This window comes from Cnephaeus nilssonii (genome assembly GCF_951640355.1).
Source record: "Cnephaeus nilssonii genome assembly, chromosome: 2".
NCBI classification, from domain to species: domain Eukaryota; kingdom Metazoa; phylum Chordata; class Mammalia; order Chiroptera; family Vespertilionidae; genus Cnephaeus; species Cnephaeus nilssonii.
This window is the reverse complement of record NC_137073.1, coordinates 25,798,673-25,823,266: the sequence shown is the minus strand read 5'-3', so window position 1 is coordinate 25,823,266 and position 24,594 is coordinate 25,798,673. Positions and strand designations below refer to the sequence as shown.

Sequence of the window (24,594 nt, the reverse complement as noted above, 5' to 3'; positions counted from 1 at the left end):
TGCCCACAGCATTCAAAACCCTTCCTACTCCGTCTAATCTTCACAACAATCCTGTAAGTATCCCAACTAGCTAGCTGAGGAAACAGAGGCAATGCCAGGTTGATAATTTGCCCATTTGTGGCTAAGGAGTGTGTAAAACACTACTGCCACCAATCGTAATATTGACAATAATCAATAGCCATTGATTCATCACCAAGCACTCCACTTTGGACATTCCTCCTCCTCTGATATGATCCTCACTGTCCTGGTGAGGAAACTTAGGCTTGGGTAGGAATAAAATTTGTGTGTACTATTGAAGCTAAGTTGGTACTAATTCTAACTGGACTGTTATGAATTAAGATGTTCATTGTAATTCCCAAGGCAACTACTAAGAAAATAACTGAAAAATATAAAGTAAAATAGATGAGAAGGGAATCGAAATGATACACTAAAAAAAATACCTATCTAACACAAAAGAGGCTGTGATGGAGGGATTGAGGAACAAAAAGACATGACCTTTAGAAAACAAATAGCTTAGTCCCAAATGGCTGAGCCCAGTTCCGAAGCACAGAGCCTAGGACTGGAGAGCTGAACCTGGTCCCCAAGGGCCAAGCCCGGTCCCAAAGGGTGGAGCGTAGATCAGCAGAGCTTTGTGCTCTGTTAAGGAAAGATTTATCTCATTTGATTACTTACAGGAGTAGAGAGCTGGGCTCCACTCAAAGAGCCAAGCCTCACCCCAAAGAGTCGAGCCCAGCCCCAAAGGCCCAGCCTAGCCCTGTCATCCCACATCAGGCACAAGCAACACACATCTGTCATCTGGAAGCCACAAGAAGCGATGATAGTGGGAAGAGCACGGCCTAGGAGTAAAAAGCAGGCTTAGAATCCTAGAATATTCCAGCAGGAAGCGGTGGACAGGTGACCTGTTTCCACCCCTGCTTTGAACCATTGGGAGCCTGAGATCCAGGCAGCCATGAATCCGAGTCACACAGCCAGAGATGGGATTGAAACGCAGGGCTTCCAAATCCCAGGTCACATGCTATCTGGGCATCAGAACTTGCAAGGCCCACAGTCCAGTGACCAATAGCCATAGAAGTCAGGGGGTGCCACTGTCTCACAGAAGGAAGCCTGGGCCTCAGGGAAGGGGGTGGCCCCCAGATACTCCTGGCAATGTGGCCCCAGGAGAAGGACCACTTTTCTGCCTCTGGAGTTCCAACAGCCCTGTCTGCACTAGTGCTCAAGGCTGTGAACACGCATCCCAGGAGCCCTGGCTTCAGAATTTGCAGGGCAGGATGGCATGCTTCACGGGGCAGCCTCACCTACAGAGAGCCCTCTGTCTTCCCTCTGCTGGTGGCCATTAGGGGATGTCAACCTGCCGTCCCGGTTAGCAACCCTTCCCTGTACACTCTTCAGTTTCCATTGGGACTAGTTTGTGTTTTATTGTTTTATTCTGTATTTGTGGAGCCTAGCTCTAAGTGCAGATGTTGGGACCTCTAATCTCCATGGGTTCCACTTCTCATCACTACAACAGAGAAGGGCCAACTCCACCACTCATAGTCTAATTGCTTTGGGCCAGTTAGTTCTTTGGATGTCAGTTTCAACTGTGAATTGAGCTACTTTTCAGGACTTATTTCATTCAGTCACCCTGGAAATATTTGTCATACCAGAGATGAGCAAGGTAAGCAAGGATTCTGTCCGGCAAAGCAGTTCAGCGTGGGCACCAGACATGAACTGACGAGTCACAGTCCAGTGTACATAGGCAGCTGCCATGGCGATGGTGCAGGGTGGGGCAACTCTATGGAGTTCTGAGGAGCACTGTATGCTTAACCTGCCTGCTGCTCTCCAGGTGCAATGCTGGGAGCACTCTTTGCTCCAAATTGCTGACTGATGAGTCACCCTCCAGAACCTTGGGAAGTAAAACAGTTAGGGGACCAACTGATCAAGATCAAGGGCCTGGGTGTGGGTGTAGGTGTGGTACATCTCTCCTATATCTATACCCCTCCGTTTTCTCAGCCACTCACCTCCCCAAAATAGATCTAAGAAGAGGAACCCAATCAAGCCAGGGAAGGTTTAGGAAGAAATGAGGTATAAACTCAGACCTGAAGGAGTGGAAATTCAAGTATACATGCAGGAAAGTTCACCCTTCTAAGTGTACAGCTCTATGAACTGTGGTAAACATATAATCGTGTAGTCACAGCTAATATGTAGAACAGTTCCATCACTCCAAAAATCTCTCTAATGAACCTTTGTAGTTAGCTCCCTTTGCTCATCCTCAGCCTGGCAACCACTGATCTGCTTTTTGTCCCTTTTCCAAAATGTCATATAAATTGAATCATATAGGATGTAGCCTTTGAGTCTTGTTTCTTTCACCAACACAATGCATTTGAGATTCATCCATATTGTTGCATGTATCCATGGTTGCTTTCTTTTTATTACTGATTGATATTATATCCCATTGTACTTATATACCACTAGGGGCCCAGTGCATGAATTCGTGCACCTTGAAAGGAACTGTGGGTTGCAAGGCTGCAGTGGGCACAGGGATGGGTCTCGGCCCATCCTCTGCGCCCCTTTCTGGCCCCTCCCACCACAGCCTGGGTCCCCTGTCTGCCGGCAGCCTGGCTCTGGCCGCTGCTGCTCCCACTCACTGATAGCGCTTATGGCGTGGAGCAATTGGGGCCTGCAGCAGCAGCAGATGTAAGCGGCAGCTGCTGCCCCAATAATCCCTCAGGAGCAGGGGGAGATGGAGAAGCCCTCAGGGGCGATCAGGGCTGGCAGCCACCGCTTGCACCCACTGCCAGCCCTGAGTGATCGGGACCAGCACCAGGTGCTGGCAGTGGGTGCGAGCGGCAGCTCTGGCTCTGGCAGTGCGTGTGAGTGGGGCTGGCGCCGGCAGCAGATGCAAATGCCGGGTGGGACTGCGGCAAGTGGGAGCAAAGAATCTTCAGTAACCACCAGAGGCTCACCCCATGACAGCGACCGGCACCCCGCCTTGGTCTGGCACCCCACTCACCTGCTCCACCAACTCGCTGTGGTCGACGCCCACCGTGTTCCGTGCTCTGCTGCCTGCTGCTGACACCTGCCATGTTCCGCGCGCTCTCCTTGGTGGTCAGTGCACATCATAGCGACCAATTGTTTGGTTATTCAGTTGTTCTGCTGTTTGGTCTATTTGCATATTAGCCTTTTATTATATAGGATAGCTAGTTTATAACCATTCACCAGTTGGAAGACAATGTGTCATTTCCAGTTGGGAAATTATGAATAAATCTGCTATAATTGCATACTGCCTTTTGTATGGACATATGTTTTTTACTTCTCAGGGGTAAACACCTAGGAGTGGGATTACTGGGTTGTATGGTAAGTGTACATTTGACTTAATAAGCAGTTGCCAAACTGGTTTCTGAAGTGACTATACCACCAGCAAGATATGCATATTCCCCAGTATTCGGTCTTCTTATTGACAGTTGTTTTTCTTTCAGCCATTCTGATAGGTAGATAGACATTTCTACTATAAACAGCGCGACAATGAATACTCATGAATATTCTTACACACACATCCTTCATAATTAGGTGGGACTGTTTCCATAAGGTACATTCTTTTTGTTGTTGTTGTTAATTCTCACCCGAGGATATTTTCTCTATTGATTTTTAGAAAATGTGGAAGGGAGGGGAAGAGACAGAGAGAGAAACACCCATAGGAGAGAGACATTGACTGGTTGCCTCCGGGATTGTGTCTGCAACTGAGGTACGTGCCCTTGATGGAATTGAAGGATCCGTGGGCCAACACTCTACCCACTGAGCCAAACTAGCTAGGGCTGTAAGGTACATACTTAAAACTAGAATTGGTGGGTCAAAGGGTGTGAAAGGTTGAATAAGTATGGCCAAACAGCCTTCTGAGAAGGTGGGGCCAATTTACCCGCCTACCAGCTAGGTATGTAATGCATGTTTCCCCACCTCCTACCAACGCAGTGCATTACTCAATTTCAGTATGTTTTTTAAATGAAATTGTACTTTAGATGATTGTTGTGGATCTGCCTCATAGAGTTGTTGTTGAGGACTTAAAGTACAGCTTAGAGCAGTGCCTGCCACACAGAGTGGCAATGGCTGTTAGTTATTATATGATTACCACTACTGGTCAATCAATTCCATCTTTGTTTGCCTCGCTCTCTCCGAGTTCATCATCAGTATATTCAGGAGTGCTTTTCTCTGAAGAGCTCAAACATTCTACCTACAGGATGTAGTTAAACCTTTTACATCTCTTCAGATGCTGGCCAGGAATTCAGGCACTGTGGGTTTTACAGAATAGGCAAGTGTGACAGGACCTTTCTAAGGTAGCAGGACAGATCTGTGTCCCAGGTCAAAATTAGTTTGGAACAGAAATGGATTCCTGTAGGTTACAATGGCTTTCAAACTTTTTGACTGCTACCCACTTTAAGAATTACACCAGGAACCAGAATACGCATATATACCCCAAACAAAAGTTTCAAAAAACAACAACACTTGTTTCCTATTTATTCCATTTCATTGAAAATACGCTTATTGGGATCCACAATAAATAGATTTCAAAAGCCACTATTGGGTTAAGACCAGCAATCTAAAGAGCACTGTTCTAGGATCGAGGTCATAGATATTAGCCTTCTTGGCAAAGCAACTGGACTCATAGGACTTCACACTCAGTTTGGGGTACTTTATTACCATTATTACCATTTCCTTTTCCTTCATTTCCTTGGGATGCTAGAGCTTATTCATTCATCAATTATTTTTACAAATAGCTCTTGGGCTTCTTATGCATTTGCCTAATAGTATTACGTATCAGTGGCAGGGAACAAGCTTTGAAGAGCAAGAGGCCTGGATTCAAACCTCACCTCCACCATTTGCGGGTGATTTTGGTGAAGTCTCTTCAGTTATCAAATGCTCAAGTTTTCTCCTCTGTAAATTGGGAGTAATAATAGGGGGGAAAAAATCAATGAACTAATGTGTGTAAAGCCTTTAGCACAGTGACAGGCTCAGAGTAAGCACTTAATACAGTGGTTCTCAAGGTGTGATCCCCAGAGTAGCAGCATCCGCGTGTCCTCTGGAACGTGTTAGAAATGCAATTCTTGGACCTCACCCCGGATTTACTGAATCAGAATTTAATCCCGGGTAACCTGTTTTAACAGGTCTTCCAGATGCTTCTAATGCATGCTTAAGCTTTAAAAGCTCAGGCTTAATACATGGTAACTATTAACAATTAGTACTTGAGGCTGCGGAGACGAGCAATGGGCACATCAGGAAAGGCTGACGGGGCTAACGTTAGCACTGAGGTACCTGCAACCCCCACAGGTAAGGGCTCCGACCTGCTGCTGTCCCCGTTCCCCCTCTCTCCTCCCTCCGCCCGCCCGGAGCGCTCGCTGATTGTTGGGGTCTCCGGACAGTCACCGCCCACCCAATCGCGTCAACTGAGAGGGGCGGGGCCAGGCGCGGCGAGAGCGGCGCGTTTATTGGCTACAGACCATGCCGCGGCGGGGCGGGGCTGCGCGTGCGCAGCGCCGGGACGCGCCCCTGGCGGCCGTTAAAAATGGCGACTGTCACCGAGCTGAAGGCTGGTGAGTGCGAGTCGGGGGCTTGCCAGGTGGAATGCAGCTGGTCCGCAGCCCGTGAGAAGGATGGGTGGAAAGGAGGGCGCGCGGAGAGGAGTCAGCCTTTCCGGGCGGTCTCTCTGCGGCGCCAGGGCCTGCGCAGCCGGCTGCTGCGGTGGCCGCTGTGCTAGGACCCTGGAGGGAAGGGGTTGCACGGGGCAGTTTTTAAACCGGCTTCGGCTGGAGCAAGAGTCGCAAACTCTGCAGGTACCTGGGAGGTCTGCAGTCCTGCGCCTTGGGCCTCTGGCGCCTTTTTCCGGACTCGCCTTGGCGTGGGCCGTTCACGCGAGGATAACATTCACAGTCGCCACAACCGTTCTAGGTGGTAGGCACAACCCTCAGCTATTTCTGCATCTTGACAACCTGGGAGATGGGGCCCGACTTTCCATCGGGCCTGGCCTGGCCATTCTGCTGTCTTTTTTCGGGAAAGTTCCACAAAGGCGAGAGCCCTTAAACTGGTAACATTTGCACACCGTTAGTTCTGACGCAGATGTCCAGGCGGGTAGTAGTAATAATTACCATTACCAGGGATGACGCCTTATAGGCCAGGCAGGGCCCAGCCCCTGTGTTATACACTTGATCCCACTGACAACCCTGTGCCCACTCCATAGATGAGGAAGTTGGGGTGCTGAGAGGGGGAATAGCTCGCCCTGAATGATGGAGCCAGAAGGAGGCAGAGGGTGGGAACTAGATAATGCCGCCCCAGAGCTCAGGTCTCAATCACGGCCTGACACTGCCCTGCCCCGCTGATGGAACCAGGTCCAGTTTTCTGGGGACGTGCCTATATCGGTGATTCTTAGAGATTTGGCCGGGAGGGGATGCATCTCTTGGAGATGATCAGTCCCCGTTGGTATGAATGGACATTTGTGGCACTGGGCATGCCTTGGCCGCAAGGACAGCCTTCCCGGAAATCGCCGAGGCCTCTTCCTAGGAAACACGTCACACACAGTATTGCACACAACTTCAGAGGAGTTAGGTGCTCAGGGATACACACCAGGTTATGAACCTGTTTCTGAAGAAGTTGTTATGGCACAGTGTTTTAAGCACGCGCCTAGAGGGAAGGGCAAAAATGACAGGGGACCCTAGAAGAACTTTGTTATTGAGTTGGGAATTGGGGGCGCCCTGCACAGATGTAGGGAGCCCTTTATGTTTTTTTTTTTTCTCCTGCATGCCCCAGTTCTGAATATGCTTTGTGTCCAAGAGAAACTCACTGAAAATGTGTGTGCCAATCACTTATGTTTTATGAGCGATTACCTTTTTTTTTTTTTTTTAAGCATTTTCACATTTTTCCACCTCACTTGGTTTTGTCTCTGAGAGGCAGAACTCTTGTTGGAGAGGCAACTGAGGCCCAAGTAGGTGATCAGCTCCCGAGGTGATGATGAGATATGCTAGGTTTCTTAACTCCAGCTTCATTCATTTCTCTGCTGAGTTTGAGACTGTGCTGTGTGCTTACAGAGTAATTGGGACGAGATCCTTGCCAGTGGGAAAAATATCTCTATGAAACTTCCAAAGATGGAATTAGAGAACAGGGGTTAGGTTATGATCCTAAGAATACGATAAGTTTGTACGTTCCTTTTATGGGCCTATTACAAAGACTGATTTGGTGATAACTGAATGTACTTAACATGCCTGCACAAAAGTTTGAGAGGATGATTTTAAAATAAGGGTAAAAAAGGTTAAAGTCTAATCTAGATTGTACCTCTTTAAACATATGACCAGGTTTTTAAAAAATATATATTTTTATTGATTTCAGAGAGGAAGGGGGAGAGGGAAAGAAAGATAGAAACATCAATGATGAGAGAGAATCATTGATTGGCTGCCTCCTGCATGCCCTACATTGGGGATCGAGCCCAAAACTGGGGCCGGCCAGGAGTCGAACCCGGGAATCGAATGGTGCCTGGTTCATAGGTCAACACTCAACCACTGAGCCATGCCGGCCAGGCAAGGTTTTTTGTTGTTGTTGTTATAATATATTTCTTTATTGATTTCAGAGAGGAAGGAAAAGGGAGAGAAACATCAATGATGAAAGAGGATCATTGATTGGCTGCCTCTTGCACGCCCCCTACTGGGGATTGAGCCCGCAACCAGGGCATGTGCCCTTGGTCGGAATCGAACCTGGGACCCTTCAGTCCGCAGGCCGACGCTCTATCCACTGAGCCAAACTGGCAAGGGCCAGGCAAGGTTTTTATTGTTATTTATCAAAGCTTAAAAAACACTTGGGTTCCTGGGCTCTCTTTATGAATTTTCATTATTGTTTACTTATTTGGTGCCTTTGACAGGGTACAGTACAGTATTAAACTATATTTATTACACCCAGTAGTATACAGCACTGTATTATAATGCTCCTAGGTAGCATTTATTGAGCTCTTACTTTGGTCTAGGCCAGTGGTCGGCAAACTGCGGCTCACGCTCGAGCCACATGCGGCTCTTTGGCCCCTTGAGTGTGGCTCTTCCACAAAATACCACGTGCGGGCGCGCACGTACAGTGCGATTGAAACTTCGTGGCCCATGCGCAGAAGTCGGTTTTCGGCCTGGGCGAGTCTATTTTGAAGAAGTGGCGTTAGAACACTCAAGGGGCCAAAGAGCCGCATGTGGCTAGCGAGCCGCGGTTTGCCGACCACTGGTCTAGGCACTGTGGGTGAGATGTGTTGGTGCTCTGGAGTTCTTAGTTAGTTAGCCATTAGGGACAATTTGAAAAAAAAAAGAAGGTTGTAGACCCCTGCAAGTGATGGTGCCAATTCAGCCATATACCTTTACTATCCATACTAATATTTATTGCTAAATTTCATTATCACAACTACTGATATTTGTTATAATGACCCTTGTTCATAAAGAAGTTAGGTAACATTGAGCATATATATCCTTGACTTCTCAAGATGGCAGATAAACTCTGTGTTAGATTTCTAACGAGGCTTAAAAGTTCAAAATCCTTTTGTTTTAAGGAATTAATGCACAATTTTCATTAAAAAACAAACAAAACAAAATAGCCCAAACACAAAACCCACCTTTTCATTTAGAATGAGCCATTCCCCAAGAGTTCTGGATATCAAAGGTTTTTATACAAAAGGCAGGGCACATTCCTTCCTTTTGTGGAGTGTACTTATAATCTTTAATCGTAATTTTTCTGGACCAGAGGTTTTTAGGGACACGCAGAACCTGTCTGCAGTGATAAATACTCTAGAAAATATATGAGACACTGGAGGTTAAGTTCAGGTCCAAGTGTGCTGACTATAGTTCTAGTCCCCCTTTTTTCCTCAACCAGGAATGTGACAATGTTGGAAGAATAAACTTGAATTTGTTTAAATACATTAAAATAGTACATCATTGCAACTTGGGGACTTTATTTTTTATTACAAACATGGCTTGTGATAGCTAATGTGATCATTGTTCAGTTCATCACAGTGTTTAGATTGAAAGCTGTTGTTAGGCCGTTTACCTTTTAAACCATTTTCTTTAAAGTAAGCCTAAGAATGACATGAAGCATTAATGTTTTATATTTAACAGTTTTAAAGGACACCTTGGAAAAAAGAGGAGTCTTAGGGCATTTAAAAGCGAGAATTCGAGCCGAAGTTTTCAAAGCCCTAGATGATGAAAGTGAACCCCGACCAACATTGTCTCATGAAAACCTTCTTATTAATGAATTGATTCGGGAGTATTTGGAATTCAACAAATATAAGTATACATCGTCTGTTCTCATTGCAGGTAAGAGGTATCATTAGTCACGTGAGGCAAAATCTGCTTCTTCCCTTCCACCAATTCTAAGTATTTAGCCTGGAAATCTAATTCCATTACAAAAGAGCGTCATCTGAGAGACTAACAGTGATGGCGAACCTATGACACGCGTGTCAGCACTGACACGTGTAGCCATTTCTGATGACACGCGGCCGCTGAGGCGGCCGCATGCCGAGGATGAAACATTTGCTGCTCCTGAGGATGAAACATTTGCGAAATAATGTTTTTTCCTCAAAGTGACACACTACCCGAGTTATGCTCAGTTTTTTGGCGAAGTTTGACACACCAAGCTCAAAAGGTTGCCCATCACTGGACTAGGACATAAAATCATCTGAGTGATTAGGACATATAAGCCTACTTTTGCCCCACCCTGTACATACTTGAATTCCCTTAAGGTTTTTTGTGTGTTTTTAGCCTTTTTTAGAGAGGGAGGGAGAGACATTGATCAGTTGCCTCCCAAACATGCCCCAATCGGGGATCAGACCCGAAACCTGGGTATGTAACCTGACTGGGAATCAAACCTACAACCTTGTCGTGTACGAGACGATGCTCCAACCAGCTGACCCACATTTCCAGGGCTAATTCCCTTAAGGTTAATCTATGCTTTAAACTATTTCATGCCTTAAAAATGTCCTTGTCAAAGAAAAGAACTCATAGATTTTTGGAAGAGAGAATGAATTCTTTGTGATGCCAGAACTTTCCATTATAGAACTTTTATTTAATATTAAGCACGACTTAATTGAATAAAAACTGATAATTTTTATTGGTTTAAGGAACTTTAATATCAGTATCTCCACTTTCCTCCCTTTGTTATAGATGTTTGGATAATACCATTAATACTCAGAAAGAAGAACATTATGAAAATATCATTAATTACATGTCTTGGACTTGAGCTTCCCTAGAGTGAAATACAGTGACAGTAGTCAAGTTTCATATTAAATGCCTTGGCTTTTTAAAAAAAAATTGAAATATATGCAACATACAATATATTTTACTTTTTTTAGTATAAAGTTCTGTGGATTTTGTCAAGTGCATGCAGTTGTGTATCTACCACCACAGTCACAATATAGAACATTTTTATCACCCCCCAAATTTTCTGTGCCCTTTGTAGTCAACCTCTTTACCTACCCCTTATCCCTAGCAACCACTGACCTCTTGTTATCTCTGCCTATCATTTGCCTTTTCCAGAATGTCCTATAAATAGAACCATATAGGATGTAGACTTTGGAGTTGGCTTCCTTTCATAGCACAATACTGTCGACTTTTTTCTTTCCCTGAATAGCATTCCATTGTGTCAGTTGATGGACATTTGGCAATTATGAATCTAGCTGTCATAAACATTCACAAAAGGTTTTTGTGAACATAGGTTTTAGTCTCTCTTGGGTAAAGAGCTAAGAGTGGAATTGCTAGGTTGTGTGTTATAAGTATATGTTTACCTGGATAAGAAACTTCTCAACTATAGATAGTGCCTATACCATTTTTGCTCTCCTACTAATAAAGTATGAGGTTTTCAGTTGCTCTATATCCTTGCCAGCATTTAATATTTGGGTTAATTTTATTCTTAGAATTATTGCCACCAAATGGATATTGGTACTGTCATGTGTTGAATTCACAAAAACAGACTGCTGAAGCCTAGTATTGCAGAAACAGTATTTCCCTAACCAAAAATTAGATTAAAAATGAGTTTAGATGAAATCACCCATACTAAGCTATTTATTTAACAAAATAATTTGAAAGTCATAAAAGCATAAGTTGGATCTGCCATCATTATTTTCCAAAATCTGAAAAATGTGTATATCTGGTAAGTATGTATCAAAATCATGTTTGCTTTTTATATTGATAAAGACTCAGCGTTTTCATAATTTTTTCCCCCCTAGAATCTGGTCAACCTGTAGTTCCACTGGACCGGCAATTTCTCATCCGAGAACTAAATGCATTTGAAGAATCAAAGGATAATACAATGTAAGAACTTATTTTTAAAATAAACTTTCAGATATTGTTGTATTGGAGTCACAATCTCATAGTGGTGGTTTTATTTCATTTTAATCCAACAGGTATTTATTTTGGTCTAGTGTTTGTCTAGCACTGCACCAAATCCAAGGTATGCAGCAATAAATGGGTCAGATGAGGTCTCTGCTCTCTGGAGCTAAAATCCCCCTGGTTTCAGAGGACTGAATAGCCCTACCCCTTTCTAAGGGGCACTCCTCTTGGCTTCTTGATCCGTCCTTTTTTTCTTCTGATGCTTTTGCTCTGTCAGTCATTTTCTTCCTCAGATTTAACTCGTCCTCCCCATAGCTTCCTTCATTTCAATTTAGTTACGTACTCAGATTTCCCCTCTCCAAAAAAAACCCTCCAATCCCAAGCTACTGTTCATTCTCCATTTTACCACTTAACTTAGTGAAAAATCAACCCTCTGCTTTTATTTTAGTATCCACTCTGTGGTCTTCCCTGCATCTTAAATTCTCCCCACACCATTTACAAAAAACTATGCTCTTAAGAAGAAGAACAACCACTTTCTAGTAGTTTCTTAGTTCTTTTCCTACTTCAGTGGTAACTAAACATTTTCCAGAGGATCCCTGAATGGCAAAAAAAAAAAAAAAAGCATACTACTATAGGCACCTGGGAACATGGCTCAAAGAAGTCTTTTCCTAGCAAGGAATTGCTCTTAAGTCTTACAGTATGTTTTCTCTTTCAAAAAATTTGTTGAATTTTTTCATCTTACTTCATGGTGGAATTATTTTACCATAAAAATATTTTAAATGACATACCAATTAAAATGAACTTTCCCACAAATCTTTGTATGAAATGGTTCATATGCCACTTTTATCCTGTAGTTTGTACCAAGTCGCTTCTTGAGTTTCTGCAGCATTTTGTAATAATGATTTCACTCTTCCTTAAGACATTTTTTGTCATAAAAATGTTTTGTCTTTTGTGATCCTTTACTGTCTTGATTTTTCCTGCCTCCCTAATGGTGTTATCAGTGTCTTTATTGGTTCCTTTGGGGTTCCTTTAAATTGTGGGCACTCCCCAAGTTTTGTCCTTTTCTTCTTGTCCCGCTGCCCACTTTTCTAAGTATTCTCTCTTTTTTTTTTAAAATATATTTTTATTGATTTCAGGTAGGAAGGGAAAGGGAGAGATGGAAACATCAGTGATGAGAGATAATCATTGACTGGCTGCCTCCTGCATGCCCCCTACTGGGGATTGAGCCTGCAACCCAAGCATGTGCCCTTGACCAGAATTGAACCCGGGACCTTTCAGTCCACAGGCTGATGCTCTATCCACTGAGCCAAACCAGCTAGGGCTTTCTAAGTATTCTTGAGTCTTTAATGATATCTCCATGCTGATGACTCACACAATGAAGCCGCAATGCTATAATATCCTAGTCTCTAAAGTTGCAGAGTGCTGTTACTTAAACGAACTTGATTCATTACAAGTGAGTTTAGCCCACATTCAAGGGGAGGGCAATTAGGCACCACCTTTTGAAGGGAAAGGAATGTCATAATTTAAACCATCACACCTACTAATAAGTAAATAGATATCTCAAAAAACTCAATCCATTAAATTTTGTTTTCAATTATGAGATTAGAAATGAAGGAAAACAGCCGAAACCGGTTTGGCTCAGTGGATAGAGCGTTGGCCTGCGGACTGAAAGGTCCCGGGTTCGATTCCGGTCAAGGGCATGTACCTTGGTTGCGGGCACATCCCCAGTAGAGGGTGTGCAGAAGGCAGCTGGTCGATGTTTCTCTCTCATCGATGTTTCTAGCTCTCTATCCCTCTCCATTCCTCTCTGTAAAATATCAATAAAATATATTAAAAAAAAAAAAAAAGAAATGAAGGAAAACATTTGTTGTAGCTCTGTTGTCAGCAGGGCAGCTTCTGTTTGTGCAAGAGCAGGAATATAAATCCCAGGCAGCATACTGAAAAGAGTATGGGACTTGGGTTCAGGTATAAAGTTTGTTTACTTATTAGCTGAGGGATTTCTAGCAAATTCATTTTGAGCTTTGGTTTTTCTCATAAGTTGGGGATGATGATTATGACATCACAAGGTGAGGGTAAACTGAAAAGAGGCAGAAATGTTTTGTAAACTAAAGTAGCTTTTTAAATATTAATTCTTACCCAACTCCCATATAGCTGACATTTACATATCATTTAATATGTGCCAGGCACAGTTCTAAACACTTGACATTTATTAACTCATTTGGTCCATAATAACCCTATAAGGTAGGGTTTACACTTACCCTAACTTACAGAGAAGGAAACATTTATGAGACTGGGACATTAAGAATCTCGATGCCCAACCGGTGTGGCTTAGTAGTTGAGTGTCAGCCTATGAACCAGGAAGTCACAGTTCGATTCCCAGTCAGGCACATGCCTGGATTTTGAGCTCAGTCCCCAGTAGGGGTTGTGCAGGAGGCAGCCAATCGACAATTCTCTCTCATCATTGATGTTTCTATCTCTCCCTCTTCCTTCTTCTCTGAAATCAAGTAAAAAAAAAATCTTTCTGAGATCAAATGGCAAAGGCAGTATGTCTCTTGGGACATAAGACCTTCTCTAGGCAAGGATTATTAATGCAATAAGGGTTTATTGAATACCTATTGTGTATTGGTGAGTATTAGGTACTGAAAATTTTTATACTGGATTTTGGAGTTTAAAAGCTGAATTCCTCCTGTGTATTGATTGAAATTGTATTTCAGTTTAGATGCGATTTAAGGCGTTAACATTTTCTCCCTGGGTTTAAAAATCATCTTTAGAGTAAAATAGCACTTTTAAATTTAAAAAGCATGAACAGTTTACAATTTGTATAATAACCATGCAACCTTATTTTATAAGCCTAGTGAATTACTTGGCTATTTTAGTGTCAGAGGCTACCTTTTAAAGCATAGTTTTAAGCTTTTCCTATTCATGCAAATTTAATTGATTTTGGTTTTCTTCCTGCTATAGACCTCTTTTATATGGGATTTTAGCTCACTTCTTGCATGGAACTAAGGATGGCATCCAACATACATTTCTGAAAGGATCTTCACTTCAGCCTCTAAACCCAAATCCTGGTAGACAACCTAGTGGAAGAGAACAAATGGGTATGAGCTTTCTGAAATTTATCATTTAGCTGTTAGCAAGGATATTTCCTTCTTATATATTTTTATCTTTGGAATAGATTTTCCCAAGCTTTTGAGTCATAGTTTAATTCCACTTATATCTAATATAGTTTTAACTCATGTTGTTTATCCTCCAAAAACAAAAAACAAAAAGCTTTTTGGAAAGAGAATCTTGGGGGAAGGCGGGTGAATGACTGGACAAAGTTTTTAGGTATAATTTCTCTATAGAAGTGTTGAAAAACCTGAATTTCATATAAATTTGTACTTTCTGGAGCAGCTTAGTTCTTAGCATACTGAATAAATAGCTTTCTGTAGAATCATCATGTGTTTTCCCCTAAGACTAAAAAGAGGCAAAAATGTTGAATACAGATAGAGAAGTCACAGGTTTATATGTCCTTTGCATTTTCAGGATACTTTTTGTGGTAAAACGGCAGGTATCTACAAATAAAATCTTAGGAGAATAGTTCATATTTCTTTCAGAATGCACTCTTTATTTTTATTTATTTATTTATTTATTTATTTATTTATTTTTATTTTTATTTTTTTAAAGTGGAATTGCTTTTTTTTTTTTTAAAATATATTTTATTGATTTTTTACAGAGAGGAAAGGAGAGGGACAGAGAGCCAGAAACATCGATGAGAGAGAAACATCGACCAGCTGCCTCCTGCACACCCCCCACCGGGGATGTGCCCGCAACCAATGTCCATGCCCTTGACCGGAATCGAACCTGGGACCCTTCAGTCCGCAGACCGACGCTCCATCCACTGAGCCAAACCAGTTTCGGCCAGAATGCACTCTTTAAATGAGCTTGTTTTTTATTAAATCAGCAGTAGGACTTCAATTTGATAATCTGAACTAAATGGTTTAGAGCTCACTGTCTTACTGTGAGAGAGAATTGATCTCTATTTTTAAAAAGGTCATGTGGGCCTGGCCAGTGCTGCTTAGTGGTTGAGTGTCGACCCATGAATAAGGAGGTCACAGTTCTATTCCTGGTCAGGGCACATGCCTGGATTTGGGCTCAATTCCTAGTAGGGGGCATGCAAGAAGCAGCCGATCAGTAATACTCTCTCATCATGAATGTTTCTATCTCTCTCTTCCCCTACCTTCTCTCTAAAACCAATACAAACATTAAAAAATAAGTTAAAACACAAAGGTCAGGTGGGTTTCAGACAGCTGATTATCAAGACCGAAGGCTCGACCAAACACCGGAAGTCAGTCCTGCAGTCAGTGCTGTGGGCACTTCAGCGACCCAGCACTGACTACCAAGGGGGCTGCGACCAGGCCTGGAGAGAAAAGCAGGGTCTGATCGCAGCCCCCGTGGCAGTCAGTGCTGGGTCGGCATGGTGGAAGTCAGTTCTGGCGACCCAGCACTGACTGCCATGCTGCAGGTGCCTCAGCGACCCAGCACTGACTGCCGAGGGGGCTGCAATTAGGCATGGGAAGAGGCCGGGAGAGAAAAGCAGGGTCTGATCGCAACCTCCATGGCAGTCAGTGCTGGGTCAGCATGGTGGAAGTCAGTTCTGCAGTCAGTGAACATAAGGTCAATTAATATCTCTTTGAGAGGTGTTGAGAATATAAAGTACAGTGTAGAGCAATTATTTATATTATTTCATATAAAACTTTTCAACTAAGATATTTTCCTTTACTTAAAATGTATCTTTATTCTTGCAAGTATTACAGATGTCCCTTTGTTTTAGTTTTTAGTTTTTCCCATTGATCTCCTTCACCCTGCACCCGCCCCTTCCAGGCCTTTGCCAGACTATTGTCTGTGCCCATGGGCTATTCCTATCTAATACATAAAAATCTAGAAAGATTTAGAGAAAATAAAAGATATGCCAGGTAAATATTGAACAGAAGAGCTGAAGTTGCTGCATGAATACTAGATAAAGGCTTGAAGCCAAAACACAACTCATGAGATAAAATTAATCATTGTAACATAACAAAAGATTCCTTTCACTAAAGAGATAAGATGGTTCCCAATACTTATACACATAATAGAACAGTGTCGGGGTTCAGAATGAGCCTCACCAAGATGTGTCTCAGTGGTATGCAGATTTTTGAGCTAAGGGCAATTTTAGCTTCAGGCTCAAGTGAAAAATTGAATTAGAGGACTTGCCCATAATAAGACATTATCCTATATAATAAAAGGTTAATATGCAAATCGACTGAACAGCAGAACGACTGGTTGCTATGTCACGCACTGACCACCAGGGGGCAGATGCTCAATGCAGGAGCTGTCCCCTGGTGGTCAGTGTGCTCCCACAGGGAGAGCGCCACTCAGCCAGAAGCCGGGCTCGTGGCTGGCTAGTGCAGCAGCAGTGGTGGGAGCCTCTCCCACCTCCGTGGCAGCGCTAAGGATGTCCAACTAATGGCTCCTGGACTGCGAGAGGGTGCATTCCGGGCTGAGGGACCTCCCCCCTCCGAGTGCACAAATTTCGTGCACCGGGCCTCTAGTATATATATAAAACCCTAAGCAACTGGTCAACCGATCGACCATTTGACTGGTCACTATGACATGCACTGACCACTAGGGGGCAGATGCTCAACGCAGGAGCTGCCCCCTGGTGGTGAGTGCGCTCCCACAACAGGAGCACCACTCAGCTGACCAATGGGCACCAGACGCTGGGCTCACGGCTACAGCCTTTCCTGTCTTCCCGCAGTGCTACCGACCACAGCGGCAGGCACAGCAGGACCAGGATGAGCGGGAGCAGCGCAGCTCCTGGCCAGGGCTCAGGCTCCTCCCTGGTCGCCTGCCACTTTGCGCACTATTACATCCCTTATAATGGCAGTCCAAATCCCCTGAGGGGTCCTGGATTGCGAGAGGGCACAGGCCAGGCTGAGGGACCCCACCCGTGCACGAATCCGTGTACCGGGCCCCTAGAGTTAAATATTAGCTTAAGATGTGAAAGCTGGTGGCCTTTTTGAGGCTATTTCTGACTTCACTAGGACTTATTTTTCTATATATCTTAGATTTCTGAGCTGATAGAAGATTGGAAAAGAAATCATTTCCAGCTACTCATTTACATTAGAGAAAACTAAGACTAAGAGGTGAATGACTCATTTATGCTTGTAGCTGATCATTTTTAGCAGCATCAGCACCTCTGATTGCCATTCCTGTACACTTTATCATTTAAAGAACATGGGGTTTTCCTAGTTCCCTTTTCAGGGATTGGATAAGGAACTGCTTTTTAGCAGGTACTTCAAAACAAAACAAAACAAAACAAAACACAAGCACATGAGTAAATCTCTAAACATTCAGATAATATAATGTAACATGCCCTTTAATCTCTTCCCTCCTGCTTCTCCCTAACTCCCCCATTACCCTCCCTTCTATAGAAGTTAACTCCATTAGCAACTTGGTGGGTATCCTTCAGTACTCATTTCTGTGTATTCAAGTACTGATGTGCACTAAAATTGGAACAAGACAGAGAGGAGTAGCATGGCTCCTGTGCAAAGATGACACGCAAATTCGTGAAACGCTAACATATTTTTGTTATCCTTTAGATATGAGGGAGAAATAAAGGCTTTTCCAGACAGACAAAGCTGAGGGAGTTTATCACCACAAGACCTGCATGACGAGAATGAAAGGAGTTCTTTCTTCTACATGAAACAAAAAGATAAAAGTATATAAAACTTTGAGTAAGATGATAAACAGAAGCAGGAAATTGCAACTCTATTTCAGAATAGGGTATTAAACACTTAATTATAACATAAAGGTTAAAGGGGAAAGGCATTATTTTAAAAAGCCCTTTGTGCTCTGTAGTTTCCCTGACTGCTCTGGGATTCCAGTGGCAAGTTCTCTTTGTTCCAAACCTCCCTCCTTCAGTTGTATATAAAAACAATGTTACTAACAGTTAATATAAGAATTTTACACACCTTCCAAATACCAGCATCAAAGAAAAACAGGTACTGGATAGAAAATCTGCAGGAATAGGCAAGGAATTGATATCTTGTGTCTGGGAGGAGATATATGTGGTTAGAGACAGGACTAAAGAAATTCACATTTGTAACCCTTTTATCTTCCTTTTGAAATTTGAACCATGCATTACCACATTAGTATTTAAAAAACAATTAAGCTTTAAAATATAGGAGTGGGCAAAAGTAGGTAAGTACTCTGTGCCAAAGTGTGTTTGAGTATAACAAACTACAAGAATGTGTAAATGATGAAGGCTGGCAATTTAAGCACCTACGAGATTGTTCCTAAGTGCACTGTACCATCATAACATTCTTTTGAGTTAAGAAAGCTATGGAATAATCATAACCTGCATGCCTTTTTCCATATGAACATGTAAACCTACTTTTGCCAACCCCTATATGCACTTACTATACATATTATTCTATAATTTGCATTTTTTGTCAATATATGTAGATCTACTTCCCCCTCATTTTTAACTTTTTGTAGTATTCCATAGTGTGGCTAATCACTCTTTACTGATGTACTTTTACTGTTTTTTACTTTTTGCTTTTACAGTATTGCAGTGTAGCATTACTTCTTTCTTCACACAGGTATTTCTCATCTGGATGCCTAGAAGTAGAATTGTTGGTTCAAAGCATGTGTGCATTAAAAAATAGTCTAATATTGTATAATTTTCCTCCAAAAAGGCTTTAACAGTTTATGCTCACCAAGAATAAGTACTGATACTGGTTTCTCAGTTTCATTGTTACCAGTGAATATTGTACACATTAACACTTGTTAACATAGCAAACCTATGACATTTATATTTTCAGTCCAATGAGGAAAAATAGCCTCTTGAGAAATAACTTTTGTGATTTGTAAGCTTTTTATAATCAATAATCATTCTCTTTAATATGGCTAATGACTAATAAGAAAGTTATAAGTAGTAGAGTATTTCTTACCCAAGTTCTCCTGAGATGAAGGTCATGGATTAACTACTTGTAGCCTATACACAGTGGTTAGGGTGGGCTGGGGAGGGCTTCTTTCTGTATAAAGTGCCAGAGACTTCAGAGAGTCAAGTTCTAGTCAGTGAAGCTTTGGTGCTTATTCTGTGGAAAGCTCTGTGGAAGACTCAGAAATGAGGATGACTGCTGAACCAATAGAGTAGTGATTTTGCTGATTATTTTTCTTGATCATAAAAAATTTTCTTGGCCTCTTTATGTAATTACCTCTTTCTCTCTCTCTCTTTCTCTCTCTCTCTCTCTCTTCTTCCCTCTCTTAAATTAATTAAAAAAACCCAAAAAAACACCCACAATACTGCATTATGTTCCAATAACATGCTTAAGCATTCCATTTCTTTTCTCAGCTCAGCTTACTGTTTAAAGAATACATGTTTTATTTTACAACATGGACAAGATTATGAAGATGTTAAAATACTTATTCTTTTTTTTTTTAAATACTTACTCATCCAGTTGAAATGTAAAACAGTAAACTTAAATTCTCCTTTATTTGAAAATAAGTCCAAAGCATGTACTTCTTTTATCAAAGCTTTCAAAGAGCTGAAAAAAATGAAGGGGATGTATATAGACACTTACCTTTGAAATAGTAGCCAATCATTAGTGCTGCTGATATTAATACTTGTCATATTGGAGGCAAAGTAGTAGTTGTTGCTATACATAAAAGATCAGATCCTTTATAATCTGTAAAGTCATTGTCAGCTCAACTTTATACATGTCTATGGAGAAGTACGTGAAAAACATACTTCGTTTTTTAATAATGCTTTTATAGAAAACCAAAGTGTGTATGTCCTAAAGATATTATTAATTTTGTTTTGTCCAAAAAAAGTTGCCTAAAATTGAAGGAGATTGTTTTTTATCTGTGATTCAGATCTGTAGTAGTATTTACATTATTTCTGAGAGTGATCAGCTGTGGACTAATTAATAAGATTGTGTGTGCAATCAAATTGTCTTTAGATTTAGAATAACTATTATATGTTTTTGGTGCTAAAATTGCATGTTTCTAATAACTTGTCTAAATTTGTATTTTTCTCATCAGAATATTTCAGAATATTGTTTTTAAAAGGTTATATTTTTTCTGTTGGAAAAAATGTTTGATGAATGGTGGGGGGGGCTCACATTGTCCTAGGGATTTCATTTGTGCATTGTGTTTTTGTCTACATTGGGTATTAAGTGTTTTATTTATGTTGTTTATTTATTTATCTTTTAAAAATATTTTTATTGATTTCAGAGAGGAAGGGGAGGAAGAGAGATAGAAACATCAATGATGGTAGCGAATCATTGATTGGCTGCCTCCTGCAACCCGGCATGTGCTCTTGACTGGAATCAAACCCAGGACCTTTCAGTCTGAAGGCCGATGCTCTATCCACTGAGCCAAACTGGCTAGGGTGATTGGGTATTGAGTTTTTTTTTAATATATTTTATTGATTTTTTACAGAGAGGAAGGGAGAGGGATAGAGAGTTAGAAACATCGATGAGAGAGAAACATCGATCAGCCGCCTCCTGCACACCCCCTACTGAGGATGTGCCTGCAACCAAGGTACATGCCCTTGACTGGAATCGAACCTGGGACCCTTCAGTCCGCAGGCCGACGCTCTATCCACTGAGCCAAACCAGTTAGGGCAGGTATTAAGTTTTTTAGGTTCTTTTAATCTAGAACACTTCTGCCCTCTCCTCTTCCACCTCCCCCACCCCCCCAATGACAAAAGAAACTGAGCAGTGTGACTGGGGACTCTTCTTCACTATGGCGGGAGCACAGTGGGTGGTTACAGAGGCTCTGGGCTTCTCTGAACTCTCATGGAACTTTATTGTTTTGGTTTTGGCTGAAGAACTTTTTCTACAAATTCTCGGATAGTTTTCTGATATGCGTAGGAAAATGTAACTTGTGCTAGTTTTCTTGTCACGAGAGAGTGCTGCTGGGAGACATTTCTATTTGAAGAAAGGTTTTTCTTTTTGATTGAAGAGCTTTAACGTCCCTCAGAATGCTAAACACCCTGGCCTTTCTTGTGAATTCTGTTCCTCACATATAAGAGAAGTTTGTAGCTACTTACCAATGGGTTTACTCCAGGGGGTACTCTATTCACTTTAAAAAAAAAGTTCAGAAGCTTTTTTGAATAATTAGAGTACCTAGTACAAACATTTCTGATTTTTTTCAATAGTGTTTAAAAAGTTGTATTTTGTTTTTTTCATTGTCCTAAGCTGTCCTAAGAACGCAACTTTAAATATATAACTTCCTGAAATATATGTAGCTGTGTCTGCCTACAGCTTATTTTAACTTGAGATAAGCATTGACACTCATTTCTGTTAATTTCAGATGACCACCTAAGAAAAGAGAAGGGGAAAAATACTAATATTGAAGATCTTCATATTTCTCAAAACGTGAAGAGATGACATTTCCATTTGGGCATCTTTTATCTTAAAATTGTATGTATTAAATCACTTATTTATTTTCTCATTGCCAAAATGCATCACTAATATTTGTACTTTGTAGAAATTTGAGTTTCTGCAAAACACTTAGTCTTTCATGCTTTACTGCATTTGTGAATAAAAACTAACTCTGTCATCAAGGCTATTGGATTTGACTTGAAAGAAAATGTATTGTTTTTAGGAAATATTTTAAAGGTTCTTAGATGTGAGAAAGGAAAGGGAAAAATGAATGTTAGTACCCTATACATTCTTCTAAAAAAAAAAAAATTACAGGTCTTTATAGCCATATCATCTGCTCTTTAGCATGGTACATTAATTACATTTCCTTCAGGCTAGAATTATGTGGGTTTATAGAAAATTTAAGAAAAGAGCACTAAAGTCAAGAAAAAAACTTTAATTTTTATAAAGTTTGATTTTTTTGATTAGCTATTTTTCAGATAGCCATTTATAATTAGATTAAAATATCTGAATTGCTATCTAAAATTGAACTTTTAAACTAGGTAACAATGTACTTTTTCTTTCCTTAGATCATTTTGGCTTCTACTGGAAGATTTAATTAAAATCTAGAGGGGGAACTAATTCTTTTAATTTTGCTGTAAGTAAAACAAAGAGTTTATTTGATTACATGAAGAATGTGGAATCAGCATGAAGAGACAGGCTTTAGGAGAAAACCAGAAAGTACCTTTTAAAAGATGGCATTGTCTAACCTCCATGTGGCCTTCAGTTGTGCAATTTTAAGATGAGCTATGAAAGGGCCAACCCCTAATTATTTGGGCTCTGAAAGTCTTATTAAATGTCAATTTTTATTCTTTGGGTAGAAAAACAGTAAGAGCTATCCTAGTGCTATCTCTAAAATGCTGCTTTGATATTTATTAAGATATTTTTATAATATGGAGTCTACAGATTGATTTCACTGAAATCTGTTACAGTAGACAGCACCTGACTGGCAAAGTCATTGGTATATTCAGAGCACAACTGCATTGGCGCTGTATACTGACAGCATTTAGCTTAAACATCTTCCACAGGGAAAGTGATAAGGGCTTAATTGGCAAAATTGGCCTTTGGAAATTATTGAAACTTGATAATATATTTGGTACTAGTCAGTGTTCAGTTATTACCAGGAATTTTTATCTGAATAAAGGAAATTATTAAAAGAATCCCATTAAACCATACTTTACAAGTCACAGGATTTTAAGAATCCCTTCTGGTGGCCTAAAGTCACATATATAGATGTAGAAATATTATAAGAGTTCATTTCAATTTTTTAAAAATATGTTTTTATTGATTTTTAGTTAGAGGGGAAGGAAGAGGGAGAGAAAGATAGAAACATCGATGAGAGAGAAACATCTATCAGCTGCCTTCCGCACACCCTACTGGGGATTGAGCCTCCAACCTGGGCATGTGCCCTGATCGGAAGTGTGATCTCCTGGTTCATAGGTCAACGCTCAATCCACTGAGACACACCAGCCCGGCTCATTTCCATTTTTTAAGTGAAATCGGTAGTATCTGATTATAATTGTGAATTCTAATGTATGTGGGACAATAAATACCTGAATTTTTCTCAGAGGATTTGGTTTACATATAAAGATGTTAGCAGAGACACTAAGTTTACCTCAGGAATTGCAATCATCATGCAGCACTAGATTAAGAAAAAATGCTGGAGTTTAGCATTTTAGATACTGATGTAAATTTATCAAAATAGAAGCTAAATGGAATTGTCACATGTAGTTCATTGTCTATTTATATGCATTATTCTGTAACTTGTTTGTACCTAGAGAACTTTTATACCTTCGATGTATCATTTAATAAAAAACAACAACAACATTAAACAACTCACATTTGTGCAGAGGGTGTTTGTGTGACTGTTCTGTCACCAGAGATATAGACCAGAACCTGGCGAAGGCTCTCCAGGCCTTCCTTTGGGATCTCCAGCAACCTGGTTGTTAGCAGGTGTAGGGCAAGGTTGACGCTGTACGTGTTCTTGGCACCAGCCATCTCACCTTGGAACAGTACCTCTTTATAGTGTGGCAGTGGTGGGGGGACAAACCAGTATTATATGAAATGTTAAGAGTGTTATTGAAGAAGAAGAAGAAGAAGAAGAAGAAAAGATTAAAAATATGAACAATAAAATGTCAATAAATACATATCTATCAGCAATTGAATCTACAAACAAAATGAACAAGCAGAACAGATGCATAGATACAGAGAACTTTTTGTTGGTTGCCAGGTGGGAGGGGGATAGGGGGACTGGGCAAAAAAGGTGAAGGGATTAAGAAGTTCATATTGGTTGTTACAGAGTAGTCATGGGGATGTAAAGAACAGCATAGGGAATATGTATATAGTCAATAATATTCTGATAACTAAGTGTGGTGCTGGATGGGTATGAGATTTATTGGGATGATCACATTGTTATGTAATATCTGGTCACTGGGGTGTACAAAAATATTAATAAATATAAATAAATAAATAAATAAAATAGCCAGCAAATGGCAGGGCCATATATGGTTTTGTTTAGTATTACATCTTTATGTTTGGAAAATAAAAAAACACCTATTTTCAAAATACTATGAGATTTTATGATTATCCACAAAGGAGGATCTTGAGCTAAGAAAATCTGCTCTAGAAATTTCTGTACTCAGGAATTTTAACACTGTCAAATAATTTATAATCTAGTCGTTTAAAAAGATAAATGGGCTGAGACATTTAAAAAATAAAGACAAATATAAATACAGTGGACCCATCAAATTGTTCTCATAAATTCATAAACTAAATTAGTATATCATTGTTGGGGGTTCCCATGGGATTGTTGGGAGCTGTTATCTTCCAGAAATGCA

At 41.0% G+C, this 24,594-nt stretch overlaps 1 protein-coding gene across 1 annotated transcript; it reads left to right on the top strand.

Annotated features, from left to right (window-relative positions):
- The first annotated feature begins 5,518 nt into the window (after positions 1-5,518).
- CEP20 (centrosomal protein 20) lies at positions 5,519-23,931 on the top strand. Its single transcript, XM_079792264.1, has 6 exons — positions 5,519-5,561; positions 9,099-9,296; positions 11,204-11,288; positions 14,268-14,404; positions 21,648-21,757; positions 22,288-23,931. The coding sequence occupies exons 1-5, from the start codon at positions 5,534-5,536 to the stop codon at positions 21,722-21,724; spliced, it is 525 nt and encodes a 174-aa protein (XP_079648390.1). The 5' UTR covers positions 5,519-5,533; the 3' UTR covers positions 21,725-21,757; positions 22,288-23,931.
- Positions 23,932-24,594: the final 663 nt, after the last annotated feature.